Raw genomic sequence first — 24,507 nt, forward strand, 5'->3', positions numbered from 1 at the left:
CTTGCTTTATGATTTGAGATCGTCAGCGTTTGTCTACAGCGTCTAGCTTTCCCTTATTGCATAAAATTATAGGCTCATTGCGGGGATTGAGACCGTTATAACGCTTCAGCGATAGGTAACTGTTGATTTTCATCGTAGTGGATCATATGATTATTACAAATGTCGTGATTTAAATGCTTTAAAATGGTTCCAAGAGAGAATACATGTCTCGAGTGGTAACGTGTTAGAACACTTAACTTGAGAAAAAGGTTGACTTGCAACTTGTCCGCACTAGTCGACAGAGGCGGCTAATCTAAGCCACCTGCCTATACCAATTCTTTTTATTTAATTTTTATTATTTAGCAACTGTCTTACTTTACTTTAATGACTAAAAGGTTAGTTAAAGTTAAAAGATAATATATGTTCTTAATTATAAAATTTTGATTTTAAGATTTAATAATATTAACGACTATGAATCCAGAATTTAAATTTTTATTTTTTCACAAATAGGTTTCCTCAAATCCTCCTAGGAAGGACGGCATCAAAGCCTTTTAAATTCTTTACATTTTTTTTTACCATTTTCAGTTAACAATTTTCATTTGTTATTAAATTTTATTTTCTATAATAATATATCTGATATTTAAAAGAAAACTAAATATATGTATTAATTTTGATCTTTTCTTGTTTGCATGTCGTCATAAATTTTATTAAAGATCGAGTTTTATTTAAAATAGCATATTCAATAACATCATAAATAAAGTACCACTCGACTATTCATTTGAAGTTAGAGGAGTACAATACAAACTCGGGTATTATATTATTGGTGCATGATGGAATACATGCTAAATACTCTGTGTTTCTAAAATAATTCACGTATACGGATGAGAATGAGGATGGCGATGCCATTGTGAATGCTCTAAGAAGCAACAATAAATGACGTTGAATGACCGTTTGGTGTCTTCAAGCAACGTTAGCATATAGTGTATAATCCAACGTGAGCATTGTCACCTTAAAGAATATGAAAGGTAACGAGTGTAACACACTCCATGACGGTATCTTCTACACCCATATCCAAAAGTGTACATATCGATAACTATTTCTGTTCTGCCATTTCATCTTCTTCTTTTCATACATTCATAGATCCATCGCAATCCTCCAGAAGGTTTTGAAAACTATCTTCAAACCAAACTTTCATTATAACCAACCAAAATATATCTATTTGTTTTGTGCTATTTCGAACATAAGGTGTGCATGTGTTAATATTGTTTTGGGCTTTTACATATTTACGTTTTGAATTTCGTGTGAGGGCTGTAACGAGTTTTAGGGGTGCGCGTAGTTTCAGGACCAGCTGAATTGAAAACCTAAGTTTCAGTTTTTTTGTTTTTTCAAAACCGTTTGATTTCGTTTTTCAATTTTGGGTTTTCAATTTCTGGTTCAGTTAGGAGCTAATAAAAGATTTTGGGTTTTCGATTTTTCAAAACGTTTATTTTAATCTAGAATATTAAGAGCTAATAAAAGATACTTGCATTTAAAATGATTTAATCGAATCCAAATCGATAAAACATAACCTATTAACGTTTATAATAAAACAAATATCCAAATTTATAAAACATAAACAATTCAAAATCGTTTTTTAGGGTTTGGTTTGATTTTTTCGGTTTTTCACAAAACTGAATCAAAACCAATATTACAGTTTTTACTAAAAATCAAAACAGACCGTATGTTTCTAATTCAGTTTGTTTTTTTTTCCGATTCCAAGTAAGTTTTGTTGGTTTTGTATACACCCATAAAGAGTTTAGCTGATACCGATCACATTCATGTTGATGCGTCGCCACAACGCGACGAGTTTATAACCTAGTTATATTTAACTGGAACGGGTTTAGACATGTGAAGATAAAATAAGAGTTTTTGAGAATAATTAGTTTATTAATAAACTATTTAGAAGGAAAATGACCAGTATATATTATTAAGTACATGAATTTAAAGTCCGCTTAAGAAAACAAATGACTTTTATTTAAATGACTTTTATGGAGTCAAATTAAACATAAAACATTTGTCTGAATTCAAAAGGTGGTCACGTTAACAATTGATTATTAAACAATAATACAATACAGCTCCATAACAGTGGTCATTAGAAATGTTCTATAGGCCAAATTTCTTTTAATATTTTAAACAATGTCCGCTAGGTTGAGTCAATCCTACTACGTGTTATTAATCATTTACTTAAATGTATGATTAGAGCATTTTTAATCTATTCTTCATCTCTTTCTTTATAATTATATTAAAAACATCATTTTTTTTCCTATCATTTTTAGTTAATAATACATTATTTTATACTTTTATCATTGCATTTTCTTTTTTCTTACTCACAACAACTATAAAGAAATATTAAAAACTTATAGATAACGAATGCTGTTTCTTCAAATTTACTCTTGAAAAACATCTTATCAGTCCTCCAACCGCAATCACTCACAACCACCTACACTCACATAATTTAGAGGATGAATTATGAATGCTCTACACCTTACATCAATATTTATTTTTTGAATGACAAAGATTTATTAATAAAAAACTCACGGAGCTGATTAAAAAATCCAACCAAGCAACCGAAAAACAAAATTACATGAAAATAAGAGGGTTTTGGATCCACCTGGTCCAACTTATTTGTACCTTTCTGTTCCTAGAAACAATCCAAAGAAACGAGAAACGTAAAATAGACTCGAAAATAAGCTCTGTCTTCAAGTCATCCACTTCAAAAATATCCTTATTTTTAGTCTTCCAAATAACCCACCACATAATAAAAAGAATTCCTTCCACCAAAATTTTCTTCCTTTTTGACAAACGAATTTGATCCATCCAAAAATAAACCTCTTAGGTTCCATAGTGACCGGGCCAACTAAGGGGCTGTTTGGCAAATACTTAAGCATTAAGTGCTGGACCAGTAAGGGGTCTGAATGATTAAGAGACTCTGATCCAGTAAGTGCTGAACCAGTAAGTGTTCTTTAGTTTGACATCTGAATGACTGTGTAAAATGACTATTTTACCCCTTTGAACTATTTGTGCTAAATGAAATATATCTATTTGTTTTGTCAGAGCTTTTAATAACTGTATTAAATGACCAAACTTTCATTATAACCAACCAAAATACATCTTAAACAAACTTTCATTATAATAAACCAAAATACATCTTATAAATAGTTCACCAAGACATTGACACAAATAACTTAACAATACATCCACAAGTAGAGAAAACCCCTAAACATCAAACATGGGTTGAGCTATATATTGACAAACTTAACACCCATTTTATTACAACCAACATACATCTTAAAAATATAGCTGTTTCAACAATTACATGCCTTTATCCTTCTTTTTCCTTGTCTCTTAACCTCTTTTCGAGGGTAGTCTTATTGCTTGCTCTCATGTTTGAGCGTTAGATTTTAGTGAATTCTAACGCATTAGAGCAATTTGTATTTGTAACCAATGAAAAATAAAGATATGTTAGAGAACACCTCTTCTGAAACTTAAAACGTACATCATGTGTTACAAACGACCTGCTTCAACCTGAACTTATTTTGACTCGAACATAATTAATATCTTTTAGCCCTTTTGGTCTGAAACCATAATATCTTGGTACTCATGCTGACCCATTTTGTGCTAAACTTTAAACCTTGGATTTGCTGATAACCAGAAGCAGAAAATACTAGAACCCAAACAGAAGTGTTGGCAAATCTATATTCATATTTCAATATAAGAAAAAGTTACCAATTTACACACAAACAAGAAAAGGATAATTCTAATCTCTTTAGATTTACAAGCATGCCATTTTCTTGTATTTGCTCTCAAATTGTCTCAAAGACCTAACGATGGAGGAGGTTGAGCACTTTCTTAAAACTCTCTTCACTCCTTTCTTCAGACCTTATTCTCAACTTCTTGAAGAAAAATCACAAAAAATGGACTTTACTCGAAACCTTCTATATCTCCACTATCTTTTGGTCTTCTTTGACCTTTTAAGTCAACGCATAACTTGAAACCGACACCTCAGCCGAAGAAGCAGTGTGGATGTACACAAGCTTTATGCTTTTTCCAGCTGGCAATGAGCTAGCCTATGTTGGGAGCCCGTATGAACCACTTATGGTCTTGGTGAGACTCCGAAGAGGCCCGTATAGCTTGGGAACCAAATTGTAGATGATCTTGTTTGATTTGTTAGTCAGTGTAACAGAGTATCTATAGTATTTTATACCATTTGCCACCCATGAACTTGTAGTCTTCTGTGTAATGGCAAGCAAACCTAAAGAAAGAAAATCTTTAGTCATAAAGTTACGATCTTTAAAGAAAAACAAGATTATTATCAACATCTTTTAGCAACGAGTTATGATAAAAAACAAGATTATTATCAAGATTTTACCTGAAGATGGAGTCACTTTAGGCTTTGGTTGAACAACACTACGTTTAACAAGAGGTACTTCAACTGCAAAAAGATTCAAACAAAGATTAAAAAAAACTAATTGTTGAATCAATGGTAACTAATAGGTATAATTGAGTAATATACCTTGAAGGAGTTGGTATAACCATTATATCCAGCATGCAATCTAGCCAATACTCCAAGAAGAGGTGCATTGTTATATGTAGCAGGCTCAGTCTGCTGATAATTGTCTCTTTGATCAGCAAAGTTGTCATATGCATTGGGCCCACCAACAATAGCGCCCATTAGAAGATTTGGGTCACTTGCGGTTCGGCTATACCATATAGCATAACCACCTCTGCAGCTAACGAATGCAAGATTAACCTTAATTGACACAATGGATGAACCCTTATGATGCACTTGTCGCGGGTAACTCTTCCCATATCCAACCATGTAGCTTGTTGCTCTTGGGTTGTCCCTAAGTATATAATCAACCTACAAAATGAACAATAAACAATTCAAAATATCATATTTTGATTACTACCATGTTTTTTTTTCAATTTTCTATTTGGGTATTCGTATCTTGACCAAAAGCATAACTTTAACATGTTTCTTGAAAAAAACTATAGCAAAGTCAAAATGTATATTGTAGCTTTTGTCTACCTAGATCCAGCCCTATGTCTAATATTTATATATTTTTTTGAATTTTAATTTTATTATTGTAAGATAGTTAATAATATACTTAGGATTTGATAATGAAAAAGTTTCACAAATAAATGAGATGTTATAACACTATTTAAAAGCTATCTGGTGTATAGTGAGACCCATGACCCGCTTATTTTTTTTACTATAAAGTTATTTATTAATTATGAATAATATCTTTTTTTAATCGGATATTAATTTTTAGTATATCCCAATTTTATAGGATTTTATATCAAATATTTGATGAGATTATTTTTTAATTGAATGAGATGTTATAATCCGTTTAAGGGCTATATGAGTTTGATGAGACCTATACTCGTGAATTCGGGTCAAATGAATGAGAAATCTCAATTTACAAATAAAGCAATCCAGTAGCTTGACATGATGTATGAAACAGCCAGAGAGCTTTTAAATGCTTCGTTTATATATATTTAAGATTAATCTATAATATATATAAACGAAATCCCTAAAATCCTACGTGTCGCGATGTGGTCGCTCCCCCATTTTATGGAAGCCACCAGATTACTTGATTTTTAAATGAAGGCCTCTCATTGATTTAACCCAAATTCATGGGTATGGGTTTTACCAAAACCAGATAGCTCTTAAACGGGTTATAACATCTCATTAAATTAAAAATTAATCTTACCAATTATTTGATATGAAAATCCTATAAAATAGGGATATACTAAAATTTAATATCCAATTTAAAAAGAAAAAGATATTATTTATAATTAATAAACAATTTTATAGTAAAAAACATAAGCGGGTCATGGGTTACCAAATTCAGATAGCTTTTAAACGGGTTATAACATATCATTTATTTATGAAACTTTTTCATCATCAAACCCTAAGTATATTATTAACTTTCTTACAATAAAAAAAATTAAAATCCAAAAAATAAATATTAAAAAAACGAAAAATATAAAACAACCATTCTCTCAAGCAATCAGATTACTTTATTTGTAATTGAAGGTTTCTCACGCATTTAACCGGAATTCACGGGTAAAGGTCTCACCAAACCCAGATAGCTCTTAAACTGGCTATAAAATCTCATTATATTAAAAATTAATCTCATAAAATATTTGATATGAAAAATCCTATAAAATAGAGATATACTAAAAATTAATATCCATTTTTTTTTTAAAAAATATATTATTTATAATTAAGAAACAATTTTATAATAAAGAACATAAACGGGTAATGGGTATCACCAAACCCAGATAGTTTTTAAACCGGATTATAACATATCATTTATTTGTGAAACCATTTTATCATCAAACCTCAAGTATATTAATTATTAACTTTCTTACAATAAATAAAATTCAAATTCAAATATACATACATACATATATATATATATTAAAAACGAATAATGTAAAACAACACCCGTAATACGGGGGATAAAATCTAGTAGTAATAATAATACTTAAGAGTGTTTAATTTCCAAAAATACCTCTCATCAAAACATGTTTCTAATACTCGCATGCCCTCTCATAAGGCCATATCAACTCACTAGTCACCGGATCCGTCCTAAAGTGAGTCTTCACGTATAGGACGTCCATACCAGGATCTACCCCCGAATCCTTTCGCTACAGCAGTATGTTAGGTAACTAAATTTATTTAGCTAAACAGATTGGAGTGAACACGGGTCAATCTAAAGGGTTCTTGGGGTGACTCGTTAACCGTTTTAAGTTATACATATTTAAAATGACTGTTTTTATGTCGTAAGTTGAAATGATTTGGTTGTTTGTGGCAATACTTGAAAGATAAAAGGGAATTTTATACAATATTTTGTAGTTTAAAAGCCACTTTTTACACACACATGATTGTTAAGTTATTAAAAAAGTTACAAAATAAAAATAAAACAAAATTATACGTTACGACCAACCCACCTACTCACAAAGAACCCACTTTTTAAACATATCATCTATATTTCAATATTTTTCCTAAGATACATAAATACCCACTTTATAAATAAATAACGGATATTAGTTTTCCCATTTAACTTTTAACAGCTTTATAGAAACAAGAAATAACCCTCAATTTAGTTAATAACTCATTTTCAATAACGGTGTGTATATATTATATGATTATACCATACATGATACACGTATCTTAAATTGCTTTATTTAAGACTATTAATTTTTTTCTTAAAAAAAAACAAAATGCTAACTCACCTACTACCATTAGTGCTTTAACGTTTAGTGCGTTGAATACCAACACCCACTTGGTCCACGTCAGCAGCCCATCACCGTTGATAATTAATCCCATAATCAAACGGCTGTGATTAATTCACAAAACCAACCTACCACCTTTTATCATTTTATTTATTTTCCTTATTATTTTTCTTATTTTTTTCTCCCTACCTACCACCCCCACCCCTACCACCTCTCAAATATTATTCACACCCACCACCAGCCCTATATAAACATCACCCTCCGCCACCTAATAACTCAGCAATCTCAACTTCATTGCACGCACATAGAGTGTGAGTCTAGTGCGTGTAGAGTTTAAATATTGTTCTTTGTATTTTTACTACTTGTACTCGAATAAACAACAAAATAACAATGGAGAATGGTAATCATGCTGAGTTTTGCATCAAGGATCCGTTAAACTGGGGCGTTGCGGCGGAGGCGTTGACCGGGAGCCACCTAGATGAGGTTAAGAAGATGGTGGCGGAGTTCAGGAAGCCAGTGGTGAAGATTGGTGGTGAGACACTGACAGTGTCTCAGGTGGCGGGTATCGCGGCTTCTGACAGCTTGAAAGTGGAGCTGTCAGAAACCGCGAGAGCTGGCGTCAAGGCCAGCAGTGATTGGGTCATGGATAGTATGAATAAAGGGACGGATAGTTATGGTGTGACCACCGGGTTTGGTGCCACGTCTCATCGTAGGACTAAGCAAGGTGGTGCTCTGCAAAAGGAACTTATAAGGTTATAATTAACTACTTTTATGTGTTTATGAATTATGATATTATTATTTGCATCATGACTAAGTATGACTAAGTAGGATACAATATATATTAATTCAAATTAAAACGATACTTAATATAGATCTTAATTATAGAAAGCTACAAACAATATTGTTTTGATTTACATGTTAGGCTAATTACTAGGGGCTTTAATTGTGGCGGGTTGAATTCGACACAAATTTGAACATTTGGTACTAGCCCGATAATCGTGTCATATACATAATATACATAAACTTGATTAGAAATGAGTCTTTATGTGTTGATATGGGCATGATCTATTTAATTTAAAATTATACCTCTACATGTTAATAATAGAAATGTAGTAATGATCTATTTAATTTAAAATTATACCTTTACATAGTAATGTTATGACTCCAAGATTAGCAAATATATTTTTTAAAAGATTGGGTTTTGCAATTCAAAAGGGGGTAGCGACGCAGTTTGTTGCCCGCTTGCCTTCTGTTTCGATGTAATCTAAACGCATTTTAATTTTAATGGTACAGGAATAAATTTTGTAGAAATTATTAAACTTACAATTACAAAAATTATATTTTATTCGTTGATTGTTAGAAAAGAAATCAAATGATTAGACGAGTTAGACCCGTGATCCAATGAAGTTGACCTGTTAAACTTGTTATCTTTATAGGTTAACAAAGTTTTTAACCGAATTTTTATACAAAATTTTAACTTGCTACTTTAAGAGTTTTATTTTAGGTTGGTAGGTAATCTCTCATATGAAATATTCACGTCCATTGTATGTCATAAATTTCAATATAAAAATATAAATTTGTGGTAGGTGAAGGCATATGCTCATTTTTTAAAACACACATATTATGAAAAAAACATATAAAACTTTTGCAAGGCTGTCGTTGAAAAGAAAGTATTTTTCACCTACATTTTTTTTTGTCAACTAGCAATAAGCTAAATAAATAAATAAATAATAAAGTTTAATTTTAATGAAAACGTTACATTTATTTCGTTACTGTAAAAATATATGATTCAAATCTACTAGGAAATTTCAATGATGATTTGATTTCATTAAAAAATCTAATAAGATTCAATGTTTGCATCACAGATTCCTGAACGCCGGAATATTCGGCAACGGCACAGAATCAAGCCACACTCTTCCACATTCCGCCACAAGAGCCGCCATGCTCGTCAGAATCAACACCCTCCTCCAGGGTTACTCCGGCATCCGCTTCGAAATCTTGGAAGCCATCACTAAGTTCCTCAACAACAACATCACCCCGTGTTTACCCCTCCGCGGTACCATCACCGCCTCAGGCGACCTTGTCCCGTTATCCTACATCGCGGGCCTCCTCACGGGCCGCCCCAACTCCAAAGCCGTCGGCCCCGATGGCGAAATCCTTAATGCGGAACACGCCTTCGCCCGAGCGGGTGTCGAAGGCGGGTTCTTTGAGTTGCAGCCCAAAGAAGGGTTGGCACTTGTTAACGGGACCGCGGTCGGGTCCGGGATGGCTTCCATGGTGTTGTTTGAAGCCAACGTGCTTGCATTATTATCCGAAGTCTTATCGGCTATTTTCGCGGAAGTGATGCAGGGGAAACCCGAGTTCACTGACCACTTGACGCACAAGTTAAAGCATCACCCGGGTCAAATAGAGGCTGCAGCCATCATGGAATACATTCTAGACGGAAGTGACTACGTTAAAGCCGCGCAAAAGGTTCACGAAATGGACCCGTTGCAAAAACCGAAACAGGACCGTTACGCTCTCCGCACATCGCCCCAATGGCTGGGCCCGCAAATTGAAGTCATCCGGTCCGCCACGAAAATGATCGAGCGCGAGATCAATTCGGTTAACGACAACCCGTTAATCGACGTTTCGAGAAACAAAGCGTTACACGGTGGTAACTTTCAAGGAACCCCGATTGGTGTTTCGATGGATAACACGCGTTTGGCTATTGCTGCGATTGGGAAACTTATGTTTGCCCAATTTTCGGAGCTTGTGAATGATTTCTACAATAACGGGTTGCCTTCGAATCTCTCGGGTGGGCGTAACCCAAGTTTGGATTACGGGTTCAAGGGTGGAGAGATTGCCATGGCTTCTTATTGTTCCGAGCTTCAATTTCTAGCGAATCCGGTTACAAACCATGTTCAAAGTGCGGAACAGCATAACCAAGATGTTAACTCACTCGGGTTGATTTCGGCTAGGAAGACAGCCGAGGCGGTTGAGATTTTAAAGCTCATGTCATCGACTTACCTAGTCGCATTATGCCAATCGATTGACTTGAGGCATTTGGAAGAGAACATGAAAGCGACGGTCAAGAACACCGTGAGCCAAGTAGCAAAAAAGGTCCTAACCATGGGCGTCAACGGCGAGCTCCACCCGTCAAGATTTTGTGAAAAGGACTTGCTTCGTGTGGTCGACCGCGAGTATGTTTTCGCCTACATTGACGACCCGTGCCTTGCCACGTACCCATTGATGCAAAAGCTCCGCCAAGTGCTCGTTGACCATGCGTTAAACAATGGCGAAACCGAGAAGAACGCGAACACTTCCATCTTCCAAAAGATTGCGACTTTCGAAGATGAACTAAAGGCCATTTTGCCTAAGGAAGTTGAAAGTGTTAGAATTGCATTTGAGAATGGTACAATGTCTATTCCAAACAGGATCAAGGCTTGTAGATCATACCCGTTGTACCGATTCGTGCGGGAGGAGCTCGGTGGCGGGTACTTGACGGGCGAGAAGGTGACCTCGCCCGGGGAAGAGTTCGACAAGGTGTTCACGGCCATGTCCAAAGGCCAAATAATCGATCCATTGTTGGAGTGTGTTGAAGGCTGGAATGGTGCACCACTGCCTATCTGTTAGGTGTGGATTTATGCTAAGTGTTAAATTTGTATTTTTTTAATATTTTTGTTTGGTTAAATTTGTATCTTGTTAATGTTTGAACAAGGACTCCTAAGGTGTTGCTATCAATGTGCCCGAATATGTGGTTATAAATTATATATATTAACACGTTTCTGTCTCGTTGGTTTCACTAGGTATACAATTTCATTTTGTTTCCATTTTCGTACCTATTTCTATTTTCATTGAGTTATCTGTGGTTTGACCAACTATGCAAGTTTAGTACCTATATTTTATTTTATGTAAATGACTACCTCAGTTTCAAAAAACTTGTATTTTTAGTACTTTTTTTAACTCCGTCTATTTTATCAGTTAAGTCAGGAGTACTTTAGTAATTTTGTAATTTTCTTAAGTTTTTCTTTTCTTTTTTATGCCTTCCCCCACCGGAAGTCCACTGCCGGAAACTACTCCAGCTCGTCAGCGAACGCACCAGGTTTGCCGGAAATGTTCGTGAACTCCATCGTCTTTGTCGCTTCGTACTGAACCATCATAAGCCTAATCCGTTGCTGCTCGTTCTTCTCCACCATTGTCGGATACTGTGGCGGAACAATAGCCGCTATAGTCATCACCATCATCATCGTCATCGCCACCAATAGAACCAGATTGTCGTTGCCGCCGCTGCTACTGCCGGAGATATGGCAGCAGCCATCGGCCTTCCTAACCGCCATCATTGGTGACCTTGGAACTTGCTGGAATGTCGCACGAACATTTCCGCAAACCTGGTGCGTTCACAAACATTGCTATAATTCGTTGGGTTAAAAGAATAGAAAAAATTAAGAAAATTACAAAATTATCAAAATACCCCTGACTTAACTGATAAAATAGACGGAGTTAAAAAAATACTAAAAATGCAAATTTTTTGAAACTGAGGTAGTCATTTGCATAAAATAAAATATAGGTACTAAAGTTGCATAGTTGGTCAAACCGAAAGTACTAAAATGACACTTAACTCTTTTTCGTTTAATAATCTTGTACTTAGTTACCGGCCAACACGTTTATTTGTTCTCACACCAGCAATGAGTGGGCCTCGCCTCATTCACACATACATTGTATTATATATGTTCCATTTTACAAATTTGAGGTAATGGGTTTAAAGTTTTATAATAGGAAGGTTTGAAGGATTTTATATGAAAAAAAATTATTGTTGAAAAAAAAAATCACAATTGACTTTAACTATATTTTTTCAATTTTTAAAAGCAACTCCAACTCGTAAGTTTGAAAGAAGTCCTTGAGAGGTCCAATCAATCGAGTGAAAACCAACTTTTTAAAAGGTCCAATGATTTTACAGTGTTTTAACAAAAATTGCAATTTAGTCTTATATAAAGCTTATAATCATTGATAACTTATCATTCACCACACTTGAGTGGAGCTTCAATAGGTTTACAAATTACAACACTGGCTTAAGATACGTCAATTTTTTAAAACTTTTAGGAAACAAAAAATCAATTTTTTTTAACCTTTGTATTGTTTGAATATTGTTTTATGAGACACTCGTTTGATCAACACTACATAAAATATAATCTTTTCAGATGAAAATAAGACTTCTAGTTACTTAAATTTTCATCAAATTCTTATAAGCCGGACACTTTTTACCTTTTTAGGGAATATCATACATATCAAGGCAATGTATAGATTGAAAATCCATTTGAGTTAAAAAAACCCGTGAAAAACTTGTATAACATTTTTTTTTGTTTTTACATATGTAATATATATTGTTACATTTAATAAAAAACATCGAAAAATTAAAAAAAAAATGTTTTACTATTTTTTTATATTTTTTACTAACTTTTACTTATATTTTCAGAAGATAAAAAAAGTTAATTTTATCTTTTTTTATTAACTTTAATTATGTACCATAAGATTCAAATTTTAATTTGAAGCATGTATTTGATGATGAGTTTCTAGAGTTTTTTCAACTTAAATGAGTTTTTATTTTATCCTAACCCATCATATCAATATTCATTTCAATTGAAAGTTCTTTGGCTTCATCAATCGCCTTAAATAACCCTAACATATCAACCCCCTAACGTATCGACCTATACATACAGAAACAAGGAGAACAATAGTTGGGACCCTCTCGAAATGAGCCATGTGTGGTTATGTTAACAAGGACTATATCAAGAAGAAGTTATGTGCATGCATGTGGCTGTAAATCATATATATGAAACATATTTCTGTGCCGTAGGTTAGGCATGCGAATATTCATTTCGTTTCCATTTTCGAACTTATTTTTGTCCAATTGTCATTTTTCGTTGACGTTTCATTCAAGAGTCTTGTATTTAGGTACGCATCAACACATTCGTTTGTGCTCACTCAATCAACGGGTGGTCCTTGCCTGTTAAATGCACTTGTTTGGGGATTACAGGTATGCCATGCCTTAGAACGTCTCGGATTATATCATGTTAGGTTATATCAACATTTCATAATCGGCATTTTAGCTTATAAATTTTAACCACCACATTAGGTGACGATTTTGGTTACCAATGGGTAAGAATCAATACCATGACGTGTTGTTCTAGTTGTTCCTCTTCTCTGTTTGTACTAGCATACTTGTTCTTAGCGGGAAATAATTTGCTATTAAAAGTAAATCAATAAGAATCACTGTTTCAAGACTTAAAGTCAATATGATAATCAAAAGTGGTTGTTAGAGTTTTCATGTATCATGATTGGATTAAAATTTAACAACCACATTATGAGTCATTATTAAAAAAATAATAATAATACAAACAATGATGAGCTCATGTATCTTTGTAACTACATATATTAATATTTCACACGAGTCGTATAAGGTTAAATACGCATTAATTATAACATGGTATCATAACATGTTTACGTAATTACGTTACTCTCAACTTAAATTGTCCACTAGTTCTTGTGGTCACAAGGACGTCTTTGGATTTTTTCCTTTTTTTTTCCAAAATAGGAAAATTTGAGGTGGTTAAACGGGTTTTTAGGAGAGAAAAGTCGTCTTTTGTTTCTAAATGATATATCATTACTAATGGTATATCATAAAAGTTAACTGGCCATGTTAGTTTTTATCTGGTGACAGGGGTGAAAAATTCTTATAGGTATTGAGCGTGGTTACCCCAAGTTATTTCTTCAAAAAGTTATCGGTCACCACTGAATTTTTTTCTTTTTTTAAATATCCAGTGTTTGATTTTTTTTTTATAAAACCTCGCATTTTTCTAAAAAATACTAGTCGAATACTGAAAGCTTTGTTTATATAAAACTCAAACTTGAAAAAGGGGTGGGGGGGGGGCTATTTGTAACAATAATAAACTTGTTTAAACAACAAAAAAGAACAGGATTGCCATTGGGTTAGGGTTTGAAAATCATGTACCATTCATTCAGTACATAACTCAAAGTCACTGTCTCACTAGAGACCACCGGCCACTGCTAAGCACACACTGTCGTCTGCCGCTGCTGGCCACCGCCCTAGAGACCACCAGCCACCACACACAGGACAACGCCTTCAACCTTGGAGACACCACACATGTTGTAGCATCGAGTAACTCAAAGGTGCCAATTTCACAATTAGACCCTCAATATTTCCCAATCGCTGCCAATTTCTTCCAAATTGTTAACTCGGTCTAAATTCAAAGTTAACTCAAAGGTGTTACTGTCCTTATGTAAAGTAGATTAAATGTTGCACAACGCAGCTCAAGGAGTAAATAATAGTAGTTCCTGTTTGAGCATCCTTCTTGCAAATCTTTGGGCGGTGTCCTTTGATGGCTCTGAGATGTCGTGTGTCGGTCCTATATATTCTAGCAAGTCTGGGTATATTAAATGTTGCATAACATATATAGCTCAAGTATTAGTACTATGCCAACTTGATACATTGAAGAAGCTTATTTAAGAATGAGAAATATGATGTTTGCACTTTTTTTTGCTTGTTTTTACTCTTTATGTATCAAATGGATCAGAGACATTCAAATCAGTAACCTTCGTAATTTATAAAAGTTAACTAGCTGATACAATTTGAGAATCATACTCGTAATTTGGCAATCTCAAAACTGATATTAATTTATTTACATCAATAACTATATCCGGAATACTTGTTAACGGTAGGGAACACGACATGTGCAACCCTACGATTTGATAGTGGCATTCGTGTTAGGCGTGTTGCGGACACATATGACTTGAGTGGTTCTAGGCGTTCACCACTTCATGTTTTATCCAAAGTTTGGTGTTCCTCCTTTTTAGCTAGGGCAATCCAAACCCCTTTCTGTCTTTCAATTTCCACTTCAAGTGAATCGCTTTGAAAAATCGACGTCTAAATCACATTAAATCTAATAATTTAGATATACCAAACTTAATTTGTTCTCTCTAAACAAGTGGATGCGAAGTCTTAATCATCACAATTTAAAGGAACACAAGGTATGCAAGATACATAGACATCAAACTAGGCTTGTGGGGTGGGGGTGGATGTTGGTGTGAAAATACAAGGTTGGAAATGTGTGTTAGACTGTTAGATGTGTTAGGTATGAATGAATTCTCATGTGCAATTAAATATTTGGTCCATTTGTATTAATGATAATATCATAATAGTTCTCCTGATACTATTTTGGAAGGAAATGTGTGTTAGGTCAGAATTCTCATTCATGTGTGCTACTTGCTAGTTTCGTTGTCCATATAATTTAATTAAAATATCTTTATTTTTTAAATGAGTAACAGTTAAAATCATCCTCGAGGTTTGATTATATTTGCCACTTTAAACGGCGTTCTTTACACTGCTGAGCTAACCCCCCCCCCCCCCCGGGGCTGAACACAAACCTACAAAGAACATTTAAGATTAGAAATACAAGTTGATCTTAAGACTGGATCTGTATAAACAACAAACCGTAACTTACCAGACAAAATATGAAAGAGACGAACGAGACAAAAATAGAATGACTAATAAGATGACGGAATTGAGATACACACCTTCTCTCAGCTGTCAGGTACTCTCTCTTTCTTTTGTAATCAGCCGAACTATTCAGGTCGTTAGAATCTCTTCAATATAACCGACTGCAAGCTTTGGGCCAAGCCCATAATATTTTGCCTTATGCGTAAGCATGTCACCAACAGCATCCAAAACCCAATTTATCATACAAAATCATAAAAAATGTATTATATTAACCCAAAACTTATATTGATGTTTTAATTGCATATTTTAACAATGAACAAGTCCATTACACTCAATCTCTCATTCTCACTCAAATATATTTTCTTTGGAGCTACAGTCGTCTTCAGTGGCGAAGCTTGGACAAAAACGCCCGAGGGTGGACTCAAATAATTTGAGAATTTCATAAACGGTAAGGGGGGGGGGGGGGAATTTTCGGGCAAAGACGATTAAATTTACACTAAGATACAAAATTTCCGGCGAAAAACGGATTAATTTACACTACTGTGCAAAAAAGTTGGGGGGGAGGGGTGAGGGCAAATTAAGTTTAATGTGGCTACCCAAGGATACAACACCAGCTAAATTTAAATTATTCGACAAACACTTTCACCCGTCCATGAGAGATCCAAAGTTCAAATCTTACAAAGATACACACACACATACTTTTTTTCACAAAAAGAATTCAAAACTGGTCCAACAGCTAAACCAAACCGCCGCTGATCTTTAAACCGGTCGACCCAACAAGTATTGTTTCAACCATGCCAACCGAACCGGTTAAAGGTCCGATTCCCAGTCCAAGTGTTCCACTAGAGTTTTAAACAACATTGCTTATATCTTATCTTATAAAAATATATATTCATGAACTGAAGTAGTCATGAACATAAAAACTGTTGTGGATGTGAGCCTAGACAAGCCCAAGCCACCGGCCGAGTTTAGGTGGCCCAATAAGAGAAATGATCTGTGGAAACGTGAAGGGACTCGCTTGATATATGCTGAAGAGATTCAAAGAACGATTACAATGAATGTTAAGTAAATGGTGGTTCTTCTGTCATCTCATATTCTATTCTAATTTCTCATCTCTTCTTATAATTTCATGATTGTTTTGTGTATGGTTCGGTTTTCACTAGATTGTAAGCCTTCAGTTTATCCATCTAAATCTAGCTTTTCATTGATGCTTTGGTTGTGTTAATATCACTTCACAACAAAAACATATACAAAACATGTCATGATTACATAAAATTGCTAATATGTCCTTTCTCTATAACAAACTAGACAAAGCGACTACATATTTATACAAAAACTTTATCTGGATTGATGGGTTCAATAGAAGGAACAACATGAGCAGGACAGCCTACAGGTGGTCCAGGACTGGATCCTTCTGATGCATTCCCAACGGCTCGGTTAACCATTTCAAGAACCTCACTCATTTTTGGTCTTGCTTTTGGGTTCGTAGACAAACACTTGTTGGCTATAATGGAAAGCTCTTGTGCTGTTTTCAGTGAGTACTTACCTTCTAGCCTAGAGTCAACTATTAGTCTAAACCTTTTAGAGTCCAGATATGGTTTGACCCATTCTAAAAGCTTCTGCTCATTTTTGGGCAGGTTACGATCCAATGGACGCCTACCCGTGATAAGCTCATACAGAAAAACACCGTAGCTCCACACATCACTCTGGGATCTCAGTCGTCCCGTTAGGATATATTCTAGAGCCGCATATCCCATTGTTCCTACAACCTGATCATATAATATTTCAGTGTCATTGGTTAAAGGTTATACGACAATCAAACCAATTTGTGTATAATTGTGTTTTTGAGTTTCATGAGAGGTGAATGAGAAACAACAAAATATTATATTTATTCTAAGGCCGTATGCTATGGTGAGGGGCATCGAAACCCCTCCACCGTGCCACGTCATGGCCACGGGGCTTCGAAGCCTGTCCCGTTATGGTTTAAAGCCCCTTGGGCCCCCCAATATACATACATACATACATACATATATATATATACATATATATATATATATGCTTAAGTTCAGGAGAGAAATGAAATTACTGTGAGAAATGAATATGGACCACTAGTTTTATTTTATGTTTTAAATGTTTAAAAATAAATAAAAAAAATGTAAATGCAACAATAAATGCATTCTCTCTCTTCAATTAATATAACTAATATAACCATAACAAATCTCTCTCTTTTCAATTAATACAACTAATATAACAAAAAAAAATCCTCTCTAATTAATAAATATCAAAACATAATTTTTTTTTTCAATTGATATACTTAGAAAAATTATTGTTATAAATAATAATAAAAAATATCATACAAATGTGTTTATTAAATATAAAATAAATATACAACATACACAAAATTATATAACCTACACTTGTTTTGAGCAATAAAAACGTACAATATACAAAAAGGTATACAACTTACATATGTAATTCGACATCAACAATTATATAAACTAGAAAAAGATACACACATCCTATACGTGTGTAGGTTATATGTTTTTCGTGTGTAGGTAATATTTTTTCTTATTCTTAGAACAAGTGTATTTTACATGTTCTTGTGTAGGTTGTATATTTTTTATTGACATTTGATGCTAGCATATATAAGATAGTTTTTGTATTATTCATCACAATGTACCTACGTGTTGATGGATATTGATATATTGAGTTGAAAGAAATTGGTTTTGGATAGAAAAAATATTTAATGTATGAATAAATTATATTTAAATGTGTAGGATAAATTTTCGAGTGTAGGTTATATGTTTTTCGTGTGTAAGTTATACGTTTTCGTGTACGTGTGCAATTTATTGATGCTGAATTTTGTGTGTCGGTTATATGTTTTTCGTGTGTAGGTTATATGTTTTCTTATTCTTAGAACAAGTGTAGGTTATATGTTTTTGTGTAGGTTGTATACTTTTTTGTTGATATTTAATGTAAACACGTGTAAGATAGTTTTTTGTATTATTCATCACAATGTAAATACGTGTTGATGGATATTAATATATTGAGTTGGAAGAAATTGGTTTTGGATAAAAAGAAATTTTAATGTATGAATAAATTGTACTTGTGTATGATAAAAATTCAAGAGAGAAAAAAATAAGTTATAAAAATAAATGAATTCTTAATATTTTTCAATTATATAATTTGATTAGTTATATTAATTAAATAGATAACAATTATATTTATTAGTTATATTAATTGAAGAGAGAGCATGCATTAATATTTTCCCCATTTATCTTTAAGAATTTAAAATCTAAATTAAAATTAGTGGCCCATATTCATTTCTCATATTTCTCACAGTAATTTTATTTCTCTCATGAACCATCCTCTCTCTCTCTCTCTCTCTATATATATATATATAGGGGATGGATCATGCGAGAAGTGATATTATAGCGAGAAATGCGAGAAGTTGATCTCAACCATTGATTATCTCTGATTTGTTCAATGCATTAATTCCTCTAATTACTCCAAAAATATTGTTCACATTAATTATTGCAAAAGGTTACAAATTTGAATTATCTATTACCTACATAGAAAAAAAATGTATATGTAGGCGAATTGTATTAAATTAATCACCTACACAAGTAACATAATAATTTAGACATAGCTCATATTCAATTATACAAATTGTTAGTTATTTTTATTTTTATCAGGATGTAACTCGTATTTACCAACACAACTTATTTTCTCCTACACTAATTTTGTTTCTTTTATTTTTCATCAACACATAACTAATATTTACCTACACATATATCGTATTCACCTACACAGCTTGCTAGTTCATTTTATTTTCACCTACATATAAATAATATTCATCTACGCGTAACTCGTATTTGCCTACACATAAAAGATATATTATAAAAAAATATGATGTGTTCCTACATTGCGAATATTTTACAAGTTTAGGTTAATACTTTTAATTGTATGTGATATCATGAACAAGGTTTGTTTGTAGATTAATATTCTGATATGTGTAGGTAAATACAAATGGGTAGGCTATAACACGAATTAAATTTGTATATATAGGTTATTATTGTGATTTGTGTAGGTTAACATGAACTAGTTATATGCATGTATATAAATATTGTGATCTGTGTAGGTGATAACATGAACTACTTTTTGTATGTGTAGGTTAATATTATGATTTGTGTAGGTATTTGTTTTTATGATGGTTAATATATTTATATTTTTTATAGTACGGGTATGATGGTTTTGTTTTATGAATTGTTTAAAGATAAAATCAAATTAAAAAATAAAAATAAATGTATAATCATTTGTAACTTAACATTAATTAGCATTAATTACAAAATGAAACTCATAAACTTTTTACTAATATAGTTCTACAATTAAACAATCTGAAATTAAAAAGAAAAGTTATGATTGGCCAGAATTTCTTCTCGTACTTCTCACACTAAAAACACTTCTGAAATGAACCAAATTATATATATATATATATATATATATATATATATATATATATATATATATATATATATATATATATATATATATATAATAATGTGTGTGTGAGAGATGGAGAAAGAGGGGGCCCACCCCCACCCTCCTCCACCCCGGCCGTCCAGAAGAAGCCCCTCTCTCCGCGCCCCCCTCCTCGGGGCCCCCCGGCGGTGTTCTCCCCTCCGTCGGCGCCCTTTCCCCCCTCCAAGGCCCCCCCATAGCGGGCAGCCTAATTGCTTTTATTTTTCACTTTTTAAGATTGAAATAAGAATGCAACTCTTTCTAACAATGGTACTAGCAAGCTACTAACCGGGCGAAAAATAGAGAAATTACATGACTAGAAGAGGGTTTTCAACCACTGTATCTGCTAAAATTTTACACTTTATTTTCCTACTTAAGTACCAAAAGAACGAGAATGCAACCTTTTGTCTGCCTGTTATCATAATATATAGTGTTTTGCGTAGATCCCTCCTCTATATATATTAAAAGATTATCATGAAAGAACGTACCGCTGTGGAGACATGGGTTAGTCCTTCTTGCGGACCTAGCCTAGCTAGACCGAAATCGGAAAGTTTGGAGTTCCATTGATCATCAAGAAGGATGTTGGAAGATTTGAAATCTCTAAAGATAATCTACAAAAATATAACATCAATCACGAACGATTTTTACCCAAGATGTGTGTTTGAAGAATCCTATATTGTAACAACCTACCTGAAAGTCCATTTCTTCATGGAGGTATGTTAAGCCACGAGCCGCTTCTTGAGCCACTTTAAGTCTCATGGTCCATGATAGAGGTTCCACTGTCTGTCCTAGCCAACAAATGATCTTCAACACTTCTATTGGGCATATATTCATAAACCAGAAGCCGTTGGATCCCTCGTTCATCGTCTTCTGCGCAATAGCCAATGAGCTTCACAAGGTTCGGGTGCTCAACCACCCCAAGAACATTCACTTCCGTCACCCACTCCTTGTGCCCCTATCCATCATAAATATAAAGTTAGAACATATTTATATACATGTATTATATATATATATATATAAAGGTCTCTAATTTTTAGGATTTAGCTTCGTTTAATAAAATGTTAATGTTTTCTCATCATCTAGCAAATCGCATACAAGAAAAGTGTGTTATTATATTCCCTCATGTTAGAATCCTAAGCAAAAGAAGATATTTGTTTTTTTGCGAAAAAATATACTGATTTTGTAATCCGCTTTAGACCCAAAAAGTTGAGTCAGCGTTGTATATGTCATTCGTTACACAAATATGTTACTGGCTAATTGCATATTATTTTGTTGAAATATGTTACTGATTATAGCAGCAAAAGCTTGCCTGTAAACCCTGTCTAGCGAGCTGTTTGATAGCCACATGAATCGTTTTAGTCGTATCTTGAGGGGACTTGATCGAGCCCAAGTAGACACACCCGAACCCACCCTCACCAATCTTTGAAGACCGTCTAAAGCCGTTTGTAGCCGACTTTAGCTCAGCCAAAGTGAACACTTTAAGCCCTTGTGAAAAGGTTGGAACATTAGCCCTTCGTTTTGTCTCAGTGCTAACATCAGACACAGTATGAGACTTGAACCCTGTCCATGATCTTCCTGTAAATAAAGAAGTCCGATTTTTCGTAGTTTCGTTCTTTTCTTCATGGTAAGAGAACGAAAAGCACTTCATCTCCTCTAAAGGTTTAGTGTCTCAGCTAGAAAAATATAGATTATAATCAGCAGCGTTAAAGTTAAGCACAAATGTTGCGCGCATGCAGACATAAATATGCACGCGTGCAAGCATAGAGAAGAAAAGAATATTTACAGATTTAAAACATATAACATAATAACTAACCTTTTAAGGTGGTATGGATTTAATATGTGATCAAGAAATGCAATCTTGAAAGGATTAATTAATATCAAGATTGTGCAAGAGAACACCACATAATCAAGAAATTAACATGAGATCATCACAAGACTCGTACTTTACTTGCAAACTGAAAAACCCTGATTGATTAACTAAAAATTATGTCATCAAAGGTAGAAATTGTACAGGAAACACATCTATCTGATCTAAAGACTTTGGAGAGAGAGAAAGCAATGGGGTGGCTGGAAAAGAAATGTACTCAGTATACAAATTAATAGGTTAAAAAGTTGACTAAAAGAGTTGTTTAAATTTTGGGAAATGTGTCGGCCGGTTTGATTATTCTTGATGACATAATATTACATTATGATGACATTATATACATTCTAATGATAGTTTTTGCTTATTTTTGGAAATTGGTAACAAAGTTTTTATAATAACTTTTATTACTTGTAACAAATCCAAAAATGTTTATTAACCCATTGTGTTTTTGGGATGTTCAGAACACTGTATATATAGGGTACAGCCTGAAAGCCAAATGAAATTACATCTTCGAGCCAATTATATGGAGACAACTCAAAATTAGAGGTGGTGTTCCATCTATACCCAAATCACATGATGTTTCATAACACACGATCACCTTTTCTAATAGGTTTTCGTACATGAAGTTCCAGGGTAAATTGCATCCCCAACCGACGGAGGTGTTACCGACCTACCCAACCAAACTGATTCCGCCCTAAGTACAACTCCCCTAAAATATGTTAGAAGGTTTTGCAAATTATAGGGTAGGGTTATGAGTGGTTGTGAGTGCGAATTATAGGTTAGAGAGAGAAAAACAGTGATTTTTTTTTGAAAAATTGTGAAGACTTTGTTTGCCCTTATTTATTTTTTAATATTTGTTGAACTGGTTGTGAGTTGAGGAGAAAGAAAACTATAATTAAAAAAATATAAAAAAATATTATTTAATTGAATAGATATTTTTTAGGGAATGCTCTAACACACTCTAGGTATCTACTTTTACACTGTTATATATGTTTTTCTTTTATAAATATAACAATATTATAATTTAGTTAAATACAAAAAATGTGTAAAACCAGCGCCTCCAATAACCTTTAAGCTTAAACTAAAAATTTTAATCCTCTCTCTTTTTAATTGGTTTATTCTTTTTTCATGTTTATGCTTGTTTTGATTTTATCTTTCTGCTAGTTTTCATTCTAAAAATCTGCAAATAGAATAGTTTTATATGAGAGAAAATGATATTTTTTATGACTATCAAGTTTCGTGTGTGAACTTACCAATGCCTATTTCAAAGAAAATGTTACATCCAATCAAACAACATCTTTCTTGGATATTTCAAATAATAATAATTTAGCATGACCTGTTTTGTCGTCTGAAAAGGTAGTTTACTACTTTACAATGGAGACGAAATCTCGGGGTGGTAGATAGGGGAATGGAGAGTAAGTCAAGCCAACAAGAGGGAAAATATATATCCAAAATGATTTGTCTAAATTTCTAATTTGTGTTTTGATTTGAATAATTATTATATAACAAGTCCTTAATTATAAACTAGGAATTAGGACCCATTTTCGTGTGGGACCATTAAACTGATAAAAAAACATACATAAAACCGTAACATTGTCAATGCGTTGCGAGTCGACACGAAATTAGTCTATATCAGGTTATGGCATCGAAACTAAACAAAAGAAATAAACTTATCAATGCTAAAATAGAACAAATGATCATATATAGAACCCAAAAAACCGGCACGTTATAGCTGCAAACCGACGTAGTTAGTATCATCCGTACCATTATAAATTTGTAAACATCTTACTATATTATTAAAGCAATTTAAGGTTTCTATATGGTATTCAACTAGCATGTTCACATAGGCTTCCAACTCATTAATTTTTCATTTATATAATTTACACATGTTAATTTGAACATTAGTTTTAAACATTAACTCCTAAGTTGAAGAAAGTTTCAAAATAAATTGTTATAATAATCATTTGTTAAGTAATAAAGACAATTAATTGTTTTCATTATTTTTTTAAACTATGAGACTTTGTTATTTTATTTTTTTTTAAGATTTTAGAAAATTATTTATGAACGTTTGGACTTGATGTTTGGATTGAAATGATGGTTTAATCACGAGGTTTGGATTATATTGTTGCTTTATTAAACGTCGGTTTAATAAAAATTATAATTATATCTTATTATTATATTCATATATTTAGCATTTTTTATGCTGTGTACTTAAATGTTTTATAATTTTAATAAAAATAGTTTTTATAACACACAACTTATGTTACAATATCTACATGTTTACGCTTCATAGTTTACAACATATGACTTTAGTAGATCATGAAGTTTTAACTAATATGTCTTTTTTGCTTAATGGTATAAG

At 33.2% G+C, this 24,507-nt stretch overlaps 1 protein-coding gene and 1 pseudogene across 2 annotated transcripts; one reads left to right on the forward strand and one right to left on the reverse strand.

Moving 5' to 3' along the window:
• The first annotated feature begins 7,641 nt into the window (after nt 1–7,641).
• LOC143586924 (phenylalanine ammonia-lyase) lies at nt 7,642–10,965 on the forward strand. Its single transcript, XM_077068366.1, has 2 exons — nt 7,642–8,015; nt 9,129–10,965. The coding sequence occupies exons 1-2, from the start codon at nt 7,654–7,656 to the stop codon at nt 10,876–10,878; spliced, it is 2,112 nt and encodes a 703-aa protein (XP_076924481.1). The 5' UTR covers nt 7,642–7,653; the 3' UTR covers nt 10,879–10,965.
• Nucleotides 10,966–16,966: 6,001 nt separating this feature from the next.
• Nucleotides 16,967–22,055, reverse strand: LOC143586930 (serine/threonine-protein kinase PCRK1-like; annotated as a pseudogene). Its single transcript, XR_013144786.1, has 4 exons — nt 21,591–22,055; nt 20,972–21,236; nt 20,770–20,892; nt 16,967–17,529 (listed from the first exon to the last, which is right to left on the reverse strand). The product of XR_013144786.1 is annotated as a serine/threonine-protein kinase PCRK1-like (transcript).
• Between the last annotated feature and the right edge of the window lie 2,452 nt (nt 22,056–24,507).

The sequence above is a fragment of the Bidens hawaiensis genome, unplaced genomic scaffold (genome assembly GCF_021521415.1).
Source record: "Bidens hawaiensis isolate Kalapana, Puna unplaced genomic scaffold, B.hawaiensis_p1.1 tig00035047_1, whole genome shotgun sequence".
Lineage (NCBI taxonomy): Eukaryota > Viridiplantae > Streptophyta > Magnoliopsida > Asterales > Asteraceae > Bidens > Bidens hawaiensis.

What these genes read in the sequence shown, in the direction of transcription:
- LOC143586924 (XM_077068366.1), top strand. Translation starts at nt 7,654, where the DNA reads ATGGAGAATGGTAATCATGCTGAGTTTTGCATCAAGGATCCGTTAAAC. An exon ending in CTGCAAAAGGAACTTATAAG is followed by an intron (nt 8,016 to 9,128) that starts GTTATAATTAAC and finishes TTTGCATCACAG; the next exon opens with ATTCCTGAACGCCGGAATAT.